Genomic DNA, 12,947 nt, shown 5'->3' with positions numbered 1-12,947 from the left:
TAACTGTGTAATACACAGTTCCGCAACAAGAGCAATAATTTATTATCAGAAACATGGTAAATATATACACTTAACAGGTGAGAGAGGTCCCTATGGGAGTATATTACATAGATATGGTAGTGGATATTTCTATATACATATTTGTAAATTTTTGATGTAAACTCATATTTGTAATAGAATGCATAGGGGGCTTGTTAAAGAAATTACTAAGATGTCAGAACTGAACCACTCAACTTGAAGGCCAGGGACCAGTGGCAGGAACTGGCCACAGGGTAGAAATATGTTTAATATTACAGCCTGGTGAGAAGCGTTGGGAGTCTTAAAGCTTTTGAGTTGCCATCTAAGAAGCAACTATTGGTCTCTTCCTGCCTGGAGCAAACGAGAAGAAAAATGAAGCCATCAGCCCAAAGGACAAAGGGCCCACATAAACCACAACCTACTCTAACCTGAGACCCAAAGAACTAGAGGGTGCCCCCCCCTTCCACTACTGACCACTCTAAGACCACACAGCAGGTGCTTGAGGAATGCGTAAAACATTATAGAATAAAATTTAAATGAGAGACACTAGAGGATCCCTGAGACCATGACCTTCAGATAACCTTCTAACGTGAAACTGAAGACACTCCCAGAGGTTACCTGAAGAATGTGTTCCTGAGATCAAAAGGGCAACACTTTCCAAAAACAACGTTCAGAGACAAGAAAACTAGATGAATGGGAATGGGGAACCCAGGAGAAGACAAGGAAAGTGCTGACACATTGTGGGACTGCAACCCATGACAGAGAATAAGCTCTGAATGGACTATGATTTGCCATCTATCCTTTCCCCTGAGCACAATGAACTGTTGGAAATAAATAAATAAAAAGAAATGCATCAGGCAGCTTCACCAGGAATCTCTGGGACAATTCAGAAACACAAAGTCATGCAATTAGCTTTTGTACCTAGCACAGAAAAATACATCACACTCTTACACAGTTTATAAATAATTGCCAGTCTGGCCTACTCAAACAACTCTGGTAATATTATCTCTTGTTAAGTCCAGACAGGGACTCTCTTGTGGCCCAGAAAGCAATCTGGCCATATTTTAAAAGCAAACATCAGACCCTGGCTGGTACAAATGAACCTGAAAACTCATAATTCAAGTTCACGCTGTGTGAGTTCTTTGATTCTGTTCATGCAATGATCAACGGCAGCAATGAGTAACAGGATCCAACTATCTTCTGGCTGAGGGCTCACATGACTTGCTCTGTAAATGGAAGGAGGAAAAGAGAAGTTAAATGCATAATGATATCAAAAGGAAAACCTTAGCCCCAAAGGGAACTATCATAAGAAAAGGCACACTGATTTGCAGAAACTCAGGAACTCCATAACTGAAGCTGAGAGAAAATCCCATACCCACCTTCATTTGGGAGTTAAGAAAGGCTGGATGCAAATCTAGAATAACCTCAAACAACTATTTGGGGTGAAGTCCTCAAACTCACTTTGTAATCTCCAGTGCCTTCTTTAAAACAGATACAAGTTTCGCAGCCTAGAAAAGAAGCAGATGTTAATCACCTTGAGCCCTACCATAAAAGGAAAGGAGAATGAAAATATTAAAATGGCCCAGGTACCACAAATCACTAAAAACAGGTCCTTGAAGAAATATGTAAAAATAAGACTGTTCATTATACTGTGGTGGTAGGAATATGAACTTTTCTATTTAGCAAAAATTGTAATAAGATTTTTAAATATTAAAACAACAATCAGAAAAAAGGAAGCATGTAATGGAATTTCTCCCAAATGTAAACAATTGATTATAAAGCAGAATAACTGGTTTTGTTTTGTTTTTTAAGTCCACATAGAGAATTTTAAGAACATCAGTATCAAAAGAGAATGAATGTATGTATATATGGCACCAGAATAAAATGTGTATATAGCACATACTCATTTATATACACTTAGTATATAGGTGTCTTGTTTTATACTGGTGGAAAGACACACACATAGATATCCATACTCATATGTACACATGTATATATTTATACATACATATAGTATGTACATTCTTGTGCCTCTACTATGTGTCTTCTTTTAGACTGGTAGTATACAAGGAGCTACACTCCCCAAAACAGAAAATTTTACCCCAAAGCTAAATTTTTTTACAAAACAACCTTATCACCTTCAAAAGCAGTCTCCATTACACTTAAAACATTTGTCAAACCTGCGATTCCATTCTTTTTTGTTTTGTTTTTCATTTATTAATTTATTTTTACAATTCAATTTTTGGAAACATTTTTCAAATTCATCTGTTTGGATGGTTCACAGCACCTCCCTCATTTTTCTCTTCACCTCTTCCACATCCTCAAATCACTGTCCTTTCATGTCTCTCTTCATTCACGGAAACAAAAAGTTACACGGAGCTAGTTTAGGTGAGTCAGGTGCATGGGGCAAGAGAGGTCTGCTGTTTTTTGCCAAAAACTGGTGCACTGAGATGACTGAGTGAGCAGGTACATTGTCATGTTGGCAAAACCAGTCCCCCGTCTGCCACATATCAGGCCTTTTTGGTCACACACTGTTACATAATCTTTATAGAACCTCTAAATAGAAAGCTTGATTAACAACAGTTTGACCTGGTGGAACAAACTCCAAATGCATTACGAGTCTACACTTTCAGTTGTTCAGGAAGTTGATGGACATCCAGAATGAAGTTTGTCATCAATCGACATTTCACCTTTTTTGAAATGAGAAAGCCACTTGTGCACTTGAGTTTCTCCCCACAGTGGTGTCGAGAACATCACAACAGTTTCTGCAGCATTTTTCCCAAGCAAGAAACAAAATTTCACAGCCACACACTGTTCTATCAAATCAGTCATCACAGTAAAACAAGGTTCGAGTGAAACCGCTTTTATGAAAAAATTCACTGTGACCAGAGAGAACCTTTTTAGGCGATGCCACTGGGTGCATTAACTCTGAGCAAGCTGCTCGATGCTCACCTAGTGGAGGAAAATGCGTACTATGAAGCTCCGCTCTGCCCAGCACAATTCCGTTTTGGGGGGGTACCCCCTCGTGTATATATATATAGCCCCATGTTGCCATGAGTTGGGATTGACCCAACAGACGTCATTAAAATAGTACCTATCTTTAAATTAGTATAGCAGATAGTATCTTAAGGAATAAATTGATAAAATACATGCCTAAAGATGTTTATTTATTGGGAAGTCCATTTTTAAAGTTAATGCTCAAAATAATCCTACTCTACTTCAAAGTGTTTGCACATTATGAAGATAAATTTAGTGAATCTAGTCTCTACTACCTACTTTATGAAATTGAGAATTGATTCATTTGGTTATAAAATATAAGGCAATTTGCAGTTTTATTTCTCCTTCTAATGACATTAGAGATAAGAGCCTGAGTTCATAAAAATAAGAAAATAGCACTTTCTAGGAAAGAGCACAGTACTTAAGAGAATACAATAAAATCACATGTTTAAAGAGTTTGGCACGCTGTGGTTAAATCATACAGTATGTTTCTATTTGCATCAAGTATGTTTCTGGTGCAGACTAGACATTAGAAACTGAGTTATCAGGTTCAGAGGTTTTTGGTTTTTTTTAAATCATTTTATTGGGGGCTCATATGACTCTTATCACGATCCATACATATGTCAATTGTGTAAAGCACACTTGTACATGAGTTGCCCTCATCATTCTCAAAACATTTTCTTTCCGCTTGGGCTACTGGAATCAGCTCCTCATTTTTTTCCCCTCCCTCCCTGCTCCCCAATCCTTCATGAACCCTTGATAATTTATAGAGTATTATTATTTTATCATATCTTACACTGCCCATCTCCCTTCACAAACTTTTCTGTTGTCCAACCCCCAGGGAGGAGGTTACATGTAGATCCTTATAATCGGTTCCCCCTTTCTACACCCCCTTCCCTCCACCCTCCTGGTATCACCACTCTCACCACTGGTCCTAAGGGGTTCATCTGCCCTGGATTTCATGTGCTTCCAGTTCCTCTCTGTACCAGTGTACATCCTCTGGTCTAACCAGGTTTGTAAGGTAGAATTGGGATCATGATAGTGGGAGGTGGGGAGGGTGGAAGCATTTAAGAACTAGAGGAAAGTTGTGTGTTTCATTGATGCTACACTGCACCGTGAGTGACTCATTTCCTCTCCACTACTCCTCTGCAAGGGATGTCCAGTTATCTACAGATGGACATTGGGTCCCCATCCCATATTCCCCCTCATTCAAGATGATATGATTTTTTGTTCTTTGGTGCTTGATACCTGGTCCCTTCAACCACTCATGATCACACAGGCTAGTGTGTTTCTTCCATGTGGGCTTTGTTGTTTCTGGGCTAGATGGCCGCTTGTTTACCTACAAGCCTTGTGTTGCAGAAAGCTGAAGGTGCCGGGCCATCAAAAGATAAAGCGCCTGGGATTTAAAGGCTTGAAGGTAAACAAGCAGCCATCTAGCTGAGAAGCAACAAAGCCCACAGGGAAGAAGCACACAAGCCTGTGTGATCAGGAGGTGTTGAAGGGATCAGGTAGCAGACAAAAAGAACAAAAAACATCATTGTGTGCTCCCCTTCCCCATATAAACACTGAAGACAAATGTGTGCATAAGTAAGTGTGGTGAAGAAGGTGATGGTGCTCGGCTACCGAGAGAAATAGCATCTAGGGTCTTAAAGGCTTGAAGATTCAGAGGTTCTTAAAGCACTGTGGAAATTAAGACTTTCAAAGCGACATTTTCTAAGGTCTGTACCCTATAACTTAAAAGAAATACTAGTGATAGGGAAATTCTATCAAGAAGGTATATAGCTAGTTCCTCAAAGCCAGTACTTACACTGATTCGCACAGTCAGGTGGCACATAGGTGGATATATGCTGAGAGCCAAATCATCCACACTAAGAACAAAAAGCAAAAATAATTATTAAAAGGTAAGGTATAAAACTCAGGTGAATGGTTTCCAGTTCACAACTATGGACTAGTACGAAAACAATTATCTCAAATGCCTTAAATTCCTGAAGCAATGGGTTTGAACTGCCAACCTTGAGGTTAGCAGTCCAACGTTTATCCCCTAGAGCTCCAAAAGCACCACTGAGCTCCTTGGTCATAAGTACAGGATATGATTCAGTCAAGAATGTGAGGAAGCTCAAGTCACCGGGTAAATGATAGCTAGCCTTCACTACGGAGGGCATTACTCTAATCAAATGACCAAATTTAGCATAAACAAACTAACAGACCTCATCTGATGGAACAAGAAGCACAGCTACCTGGTATTTTGGCGAGGGAAAAAACATTTTTTAACCTAAATCATCACATGACAACTGACCTGATGACACTACGAAAAAGGGCAGAGAAACTGTTCTAGCTTACGAGAGACTAGAGTGATTACAACCAAATGCCATGTGAGACCCTGGCTAAATTTTAAGTTAAAAACAAACCGAAAAAACATTTGAGGCAACTAGAGAAATCTGAAAATTAGATATCATTGTATTCATTACTAAATCTCTTAGATGTGACAATGATAACATGATCATGTAGAAGAATGTTTTAATCTGATACACACTGAAGTATTTCAGGTGAAATTCTTGACATCTGTGTTATGTAGTGAGATGACTTTGACTCTTCTGGCCACGCGTCGTCTTGTAACATCTACAAAATGACTGGACGGGACTATGCAAATAAATTATTTGTGGCTCACCAAGGGACTGGGAAACGTGCTAATATAATGCAAAGGTGCGTGACATCCCTGTGGGAGTGGGATCATGTACATAAGTCCCTAATGAGGGACTGCTCAGTTGGCCATCCTCCTAAGCTTAAAATGAGCTAATCTCAGAGGATTAGCTGAGAGAGTCCTCAGTTGCCACCAAGAAGAGCTGGAAGCAGTGTGTGTCCTTTGGACCAAGTGTCCCTATGCTAAGAACCTCCTACACCCAGGGATCAAAGAGCTGTAACAACATTGATTACATGACACAGCGTAAGATGGATGGTGTAAAGAAACAGCAGCGGCAGTATCAGAAAACTGGAGTAAAATGTGTGGTGGGCTTCCCAGCCCACAGAGCAAGGCAGCAAGCCTGGGTAGGCTGGCTCACAGACAAGAGAGTTGAGTATCTTTGGGCAGGAGGCTTACTGGAAAGTGAGGTGCTTCAGACACTTGGTAGAGCTAGGCTCACAAACCCGTGGAGCAAGAGCTCTAAGCTCCAAAAATTACTGGCTGCGTGGGTTGTCCCCAAACACATATTGGTGGAACTAAATTATTTTATAACATTTGCAGAGGGGCCAAGGAGCCAAGAGGCCTGCATTCAGCCATAATCAAGAAACTGTCTTGACTGAAGAACTGTATCCTGAGTTATTCCTGATTACGAATTATAACCTGTTACTTCCCTAGTAAACAGTTAAATTGTGACAAAAGTGTGTGAGTTGTGTGTGGATACTGCAGTGAATTTGAAATCCAGTAGAGAAGTAGAAAGTGCAGTGGCAGGAACAGCTGGTGTCAGAATTGGTTAAAAAAGAAAAGAAGCTCAAAAGCTGGAGGGTGAGGTTTGATGTCCACCTCACAGAAACCAGCGTCTGGCTGCCGTGATTCTCTTTCTTCTCTGTGATGTTAGAATAGGAAGTCTGGCAACAACACCCCATTTTTTTTCAGACTACAAGTTACTCTTAAAGTAGTGTAGGTAGGGAAAGCACATATATATTTTTTAAGGCAATAGAAAAACAAAACAAAACCACACAAATGGCAAATCTAGATAAAAGATACATGGGTGTTCATGGCAGTATTTTTCCAACCGTTTTGAACATTTTTAAAATTAACAACTTGGGGGGGAACCTTTGGGTGACAGCAAAAGCGTAAGAAGAGAATGTTGCTGCTTAGATGTCTCAGGTGGGGGCTGGGCTTACCTGGGGCTAATCTCATCAGAAATATCGACAATGTCATCCAGCTGGGCCACCTGCTCCTTTTTCCCATTCTCTGCCACGGAAATGCGGATTTTCTTCAGGCTGGCTTTGGATGCCTTCACCAGGGCGAGGCACGGGGTTATGAGCTCCTGATCCTCCTGTGACCAGTGTACATCCCGGTTGTTTGGAAAGCCCAGTGCATCCTCCTCAGCATCAATCGGGTCAGCAGCGTTCACCCTATGGTCATTCCCAACGTTGTCTTCCTCAGAGTCATTCAAGAGGCCTGAGTAAGGGTCACATTCTTCCACAGCCTAAGAGACAGTGATGTATGGGAATAATTTTGTAAAGCTTATTATACGTTCATCCTATTTCTGAGTTGTACAAAACCTCAACCAATGACTCTGCTAATAGTTACAAGCCTGCATCCCTTCACAAACCCTGATCTCACGCAGACACCGGCATGGGATAGCAGATGGAAGGCAGGGGGCAACAGTTAGGATGGGATCTATGCCATCCATGATCAAGAACTGTCCTCACTCTACAAGGAAGTCTCATCTACTGGTCACCGAGTTGCCTCCCAACAACTAGAAAAGACAGAGGTCCCCTCACCCGTTCCATTTCCTCATGGGCATCCTTCACCAAATCCACACTCTTCGTCAGCATCAGAAGGGCGGCGGCTTTGTTATCTATGAGTAGAAAATCAGGCCTAGAATTAGAAAAGCCAACTATTCTCTAAGACTGCAAAGAGAAACTGCTGAAGGCAGTGCGCCAAGCAGAGTCACCAGAGTCAATGGTTTCATGTAAATTTCTTCTCACACCACACCCCCTTGGTATACAGACAGTGGGCAAAAACATTTTTCTCCGGTCACTCCAGAGAAACTAAAAGGATCACATGACGATTCTCATCAGGGTTCTCTTGGAAAAACACTGAAACTCTGCTTTTGGCCTCGCTGGCGCTACCTCATACCTGCTTCATTGTCTCTCACAATATTCCTCCTGGGGCAAGTCTGGAAAATAAAGCCCACTTGTTCAAGAAGCAGCAGAGCTACAATCTAGAAGTATGAGAACGAGAGCATGGCAGAAATGCACTAATAGCTAACATCTGATGTTGATGACATACCACATATACATATTCACTAAAACCCTTATGTAAGTTAAAATACATGCATGCCACAAAGCTGGAGGCTAGGCATGAAGGGGTCTCTCTTCTGCAGCCAGCAGAGCCAATGGCCCACTTCCCACTCTCACCCACCTCTTGGTAGCTGAGCCACCTGCTCACAGGCAATCCAAACACTGTTGCAGGAAATGAGGTCCTTGTTCTCGGGGCTGGAGGAGGGAATTAATAAGGATAAGTCAATAATCAAGTTCCTGTCTCATACAAAACTTCTTCCCGCTGGTCATTAGTGTTAACTCTAAGTAATTTTGCTGTTGGAGCAGGCTTTTTCCCGCCCCGAGGCAAGGAACCCGTCAGACGCTAATTCCTTCATTGGCATCCTTACCCCTCAGCAGGAGTGATGAAAAGCACCTCCACAAGCTGTGCCAGGCCATCCACAATGTCCAGAGTGGCACCCCGTACCAGCTTTCGCAGGGTGGTTCCTAGGGCCAAACCCAAAGAATAAGCGGCCCTGCTCTTCTTTCAGAAGCCACCATCTGTGTTCTCAAGTCTACGCATCGTAGGACCATGAGGTAATGTGCACCCACGTGCTTGAACTGGACTGCCCAACATGAAACTCATACTTATATCCCCATGCCATTTTCTTATTCTTCCCTCCACTCTTCGCCGCTGTTCTCCAAGAGATCAGAAACAAACCTTTCCATAACACCATGTATTCACTCAATAAGGACAGTAGTCCCTTGACAATTGCTGATGAAGCACTGGAAGTTAAAACCATTTGTAGGTAACTCTGAAGATCCATGGTATATAGTCATCTATCTTTTTGTAGAATTTTGAATCTCCAGGCAAGACTAGAGGACACTTAAAACTATTAGGGAGCTTGGACAGAGGGTGTAATGTAATATGGGTGGAGGAGAGTGGGGATGGCATGGGCCTGGGTTCAGGGCTGAGATGCAACCAACAGTTACACTGCAGAATGGGTCAGTCAGAGAAGAGCCAGTAAGGAGTAACAGCCTGAGTCAGGCAAGGCAGGAGATACTGGGAGTCACAGGGAATATACCAAATGTACCCTTCACATAACTGCTTGTGGATAGCGGTCATATGTTATTACTCTTGACTGTTTTTTATGGGGGGAAGTAACATGCTCCAATGGAGTTAAGGGTAAAGGTCTCAGGACATAAGCTTTCATGGTAGCAAGTATCTACCCTATGAACTGAACATGTATGTGTACTCTGTGGCTTGCTTACCCTGATCCTTGGGAAGGGAGTAGTACACTGCAATGATTGCTTCAATAGCAACACGGGCTTGCTCACAGATTCTCTGGGTCTCCTGTGAGGTAATGAGCCAAGTTCAGAAAGAAAGCAGGAAATAGATTAGGTCAAAGTATTTCATGTAGAAGTCAGACTAAAAATATAAAAGGCCTTGTGCTCTGCTCATCACACATCAGAAAGCAGTTGGCTAGGCACCAGCATTGGGCAGGCACCTCAATAAAACATTAAGAAACAGCACTGAAAATGTTTTTCTGACACTCTAGATCCCAAGATACTAGTGAGCTGCTGTGAGGTACTCACCATATATTAGATCAGAAGTTGGCAAACTATAGCCCACAGACCAAAATCAAGCCCATTGCCAATTCTTATAGGCAAAACTGGTGAATGTCAGAACCTTTGTAAGGTGAAAACCCATCAGAGAAGGAAAATGCAAATACTCTCCACTAAACAAGACTGTAATCTGTCAAAGGTGGAAAACTTGCGAGACTCAGAAAAACAAAGCAGTCCTGTTGAGTGCTGGTGTTCAATGGAACTGGAACACAATTATTTACTGTCTGGCTCAGAAGAAATATGCCAACTCCTATCTCATATCGTAACGCTTACTCCTCATTTATTGACGATCAATTCATCTGGCATTTCATATTTACAACAACAGTAAATGATCTATATAACTATTTTCCATGGGAATGGGACATACCTGGCAGTAACATACCCAGGCTGTGATGGTTACAGCTATGTGTCAACCTGGCTGTGCTATAAATCTCAGTAACTTGGCCATCATGTAATGATACAGTCATCCTCCATTTTCTGACAATGATTATTTCACACAACAATCTGACCTTTGGAACCTACCCATGTCAGTAAGTGAGGAGAGGATGTGTATGTCTCTCACCCTCTCTCTCTTTCTCTCCTTTTGAAACAATCACATGGGCTCAGCCTTACACAATATTGACTACTTTCATGCTAAGCTGTCATTGGTTTTCTCCTACTTCCTTGTCCTTATTTAGCTTCACCAGTGCTAAGCCAAGGCTGATCTACAGGTTGTGCCAATCCACAAATGACTTATTCCCTTACAATTAGACTGGGATAAGATTAAAGGCAGTGGCTGAGAATATTTAGAAACCTTTATGGCAATTTGACATTGTATAACATTCAAGCACCTAATTAAGAAAAATATCAACCCACAATGGGTGTGAATTTTAGAAACAAAAATAACAAATTATCCTGAACAATCACTGATCAAAACCATAAAAGCCCATTCAGTTCTGTAGTTTTCACTATATCAGTATTTAGTGCATTTTAAACTGCAGTGGGACTAAAGTGCTGAGATCCCATCTATACATGATTTAAAGGAAACAAACTTTGAACTTTCAGTTTTCAATCATGAAAACTCTATATTGAAAATGTACAGAAAAAAAGAGTTCTATGCTACCTCCTTATGGAATCTTGGTAGCTATGAATTTTAGCAGTCCTAAATGTATTTGAAAGACAGGAGTCAGTATATTAGAAAAATGAATCAATATGAATAGTCCTTCCTTTGGTAGAAATGTTGACTTTTTTCCATGAAGCTTACAAAGCTTCTTGTCTCCTCATCCCAGACTTCTGAGGAACAAGGGGGAAAGGCTTCATCATTGTTGGCTCAGTAAGAGCACTTATGTAATCTTAAAGTATCTGGATAAAGAGAATGAACCTGCTGACCAAGAGAAATAAGGCAATGAATATGCCACTTTTCTTTTTTTGAATATGCCACTTTAAAACAATTTTACCCCTAAATGTAGTATGCTTAGCAAAAATAGGGCATCCCTGGGTCCCAGTCTACATATTTTACTTTCATTAGTTTTGTAATGAAGGGTTAAAATGTTTAATTCTTTATTCTAGCAAGTCCAGTTCTGGGGATATTTCTCTACAGGCATGCACTTGCACAGATAAACAGCATAGCAAGCAATTCACCAAGACAGCATTTTCAGTAGTTGTTAAGTCACAAATTTAGAATAGTATTCATGGTATCCCACCTTTTATGTAAAAAGAACCAGGCATACTGTATACGCATAAACATGCATATGTAAAGGATATACAAGAAATGATGCAAAAAGAACTGGGAAGAGAGGCAAACGTGAGAAACTTGGGTTGGGATATAAAAGCTTTGGGCACGCTTAACTTTGATATGTTTTGAATTTCACCACCTATTCCCACCAAGCCCAGTGCCATGGGGTAAATGCCAACTCACAGTGCCCCTCCCTGCAGGACAGGGTAGAACTGCTCAGAGGGCGTTCCAAGACTGTAAATCTTTCTGGACACAGACTGACACATTTTTCCCCTTTTCATTAGCAGCCACCAGGACTCCCTTCATATCATATGCATATTACTAATGCAACATTTCTAAAATTCTAGAAGGGTTTTAGGTAGAATAGCACAGAAGGAGCAGCTTTTATCTTAGACTGTTGGGAATTAAATTCTAGCTTCACTGCTTATTTACCATAAGCCAAGCCTCTCTCTGAGCTGGCTTGCTGACTTGGATCTGATGGGGATCACTTCTGTGAACACATACAGCAAACTGCAAGTACTTCTTACAAAAATTATCAGAAAGGAGCGACCTAGACTGAACTTTACACTGAACCCTTGTTTAGAAGATGTCTACTCCCTGCAACTTGGCAAATTTTCACACATTGCCTAATTTGGTCTTCCATTGCACAGAATTAAATCCCTTGGGTTGAGTCTAAAAGGTGGGAAGGAAACGCGGGTTCTCAAGGAATAAGGAAGCAATACACCGACACCACGGAAGAAAAGCCCACCTGTGGAGACGGCAGGGGAAGTCGGGAGAAGGCTGTCGTCAGAATCGTGGCTTCATGTGACACTCTGAGTGCCGCCTCATCTGGAGGGTGGAAGAGGAGGCGGGTGCCAAGGTGTTAGTGTCGAAATGATAAGGCTGCAGCCGCTGGGCAGACTTTAAAAATAATGCGCTCTCTCTCCCCACCTACTGGCTGCAGCGTCTCAAAAACAACTCCCCAAATCATTGTTTCAGATTTCAACCTTCCACAGGCTGCGGGTGGGTGAGGTGCCCCGCGGTGAAAAGGCGGCAGGGGAGGTCACTCACTCCAGGGGGACCGGGAGGGTGCGGGCACAGTTCAGGGTGGAGAAAGGCCCCAGGGTAAACGGGCACGGGGTGGGGGTCCCGGATGAGAACAGCACTCACTGAGTCTTCTCCAAAACTTCTCCCGATTGAATTCCTCGGGGGACTCTTGAGCTTCGCCAACTAGTGGGTGTGGCGCGAGCGGGCCGGGCGGTGGCAAAAGGAAAAGCTGGGTAAGCGGAGCCCCCGGCGAACCCCCACTTCCTCCGCCAGGACCCCCGCCGCCGCCCCGCCTTACCTCTCCCCATTCCAACGCCCCTGTCATCGCCCACCCCAACTCACCCCGCACTCCAGCCAGGTGCCGGAGCGGCTCCAGTGCGGGGTCGGCGGCCCCGGGGGCTGTGGCACCATCCATCTCTATCTCGGGCCTGAAGACGGCCGACGGAAGCCAACCACTTCCGGGAACAACCACTTCCGGGAGCCGCAGGCAGAGGGCCTCTTCCGTCAACAACCCTTCACGCCCCGCCCCAGGAGCTCGGCCACGCCCCCTTCCCGCCCACTAGGCCCGAAGCCAGGCCACGCCTCCCCCCGCCCCTTGGCCGCACCCGAGCGCAAA

At 42.8% G+C, this 12,947-nt stretch overlaps 1 protein-coding gene across 1 annotated transcript; it reads right to left on the bottom strand.

Annotated features, from left to right (window-relative positions):
- CCNDBP1 (cyclin D1 binding protein 1) lies at positions 1 to 12,746 on the bottom strand. The gene is made up of 11 exons (XM_013006324.2): positions 12,674 to 12,746; positions 12,455 to 12,514; positions 12,054 to 12,133; positions 9,238 to 9,319; positions 8,376 to 8,472; positions 8,129 to 8,202; positions 7,486 to 7,562; positions 6,880 to 7,187; positions 4,823 to 4,883; positions 1,480 to 1,526; positions 1 to 1,244 (listed from the first exon to the last, which is right to left on the bottom strand). Exons 1-11 carry the CDS (start codon positions 12,744 to 12,746, stop codon positions 1,130 to 1,132), a joined length of 1,074 nt encoding a protein of 357 aa, XP_012861778.1. The 3' UTR covers positions 1 to 1,129.
- Positions 12,747 to 12,947: the final 201 nt, after the last annotated feature.

This window comes from Echinops telfairi, unplaced genomic scaffold (genome assembly GCF_000313985.2).
Source record: "Echinops telfairi isolate 266 unplaced genomic scaffold, ASM31398v2 ScPeMD7_8;HRSCAF=38, whole genome shotgun sequence".
Lineage (NCBI taxonomy): Eukaryota > Metazoa > Chordata > Mammalia > Afrosoricida > Tenrecidae > Echinops > Echinops telfairi.
Note: the sequence above shows the minus strand (reverse complement) of the source record. Positions and strands in the feature narration are given on the sequence as shown.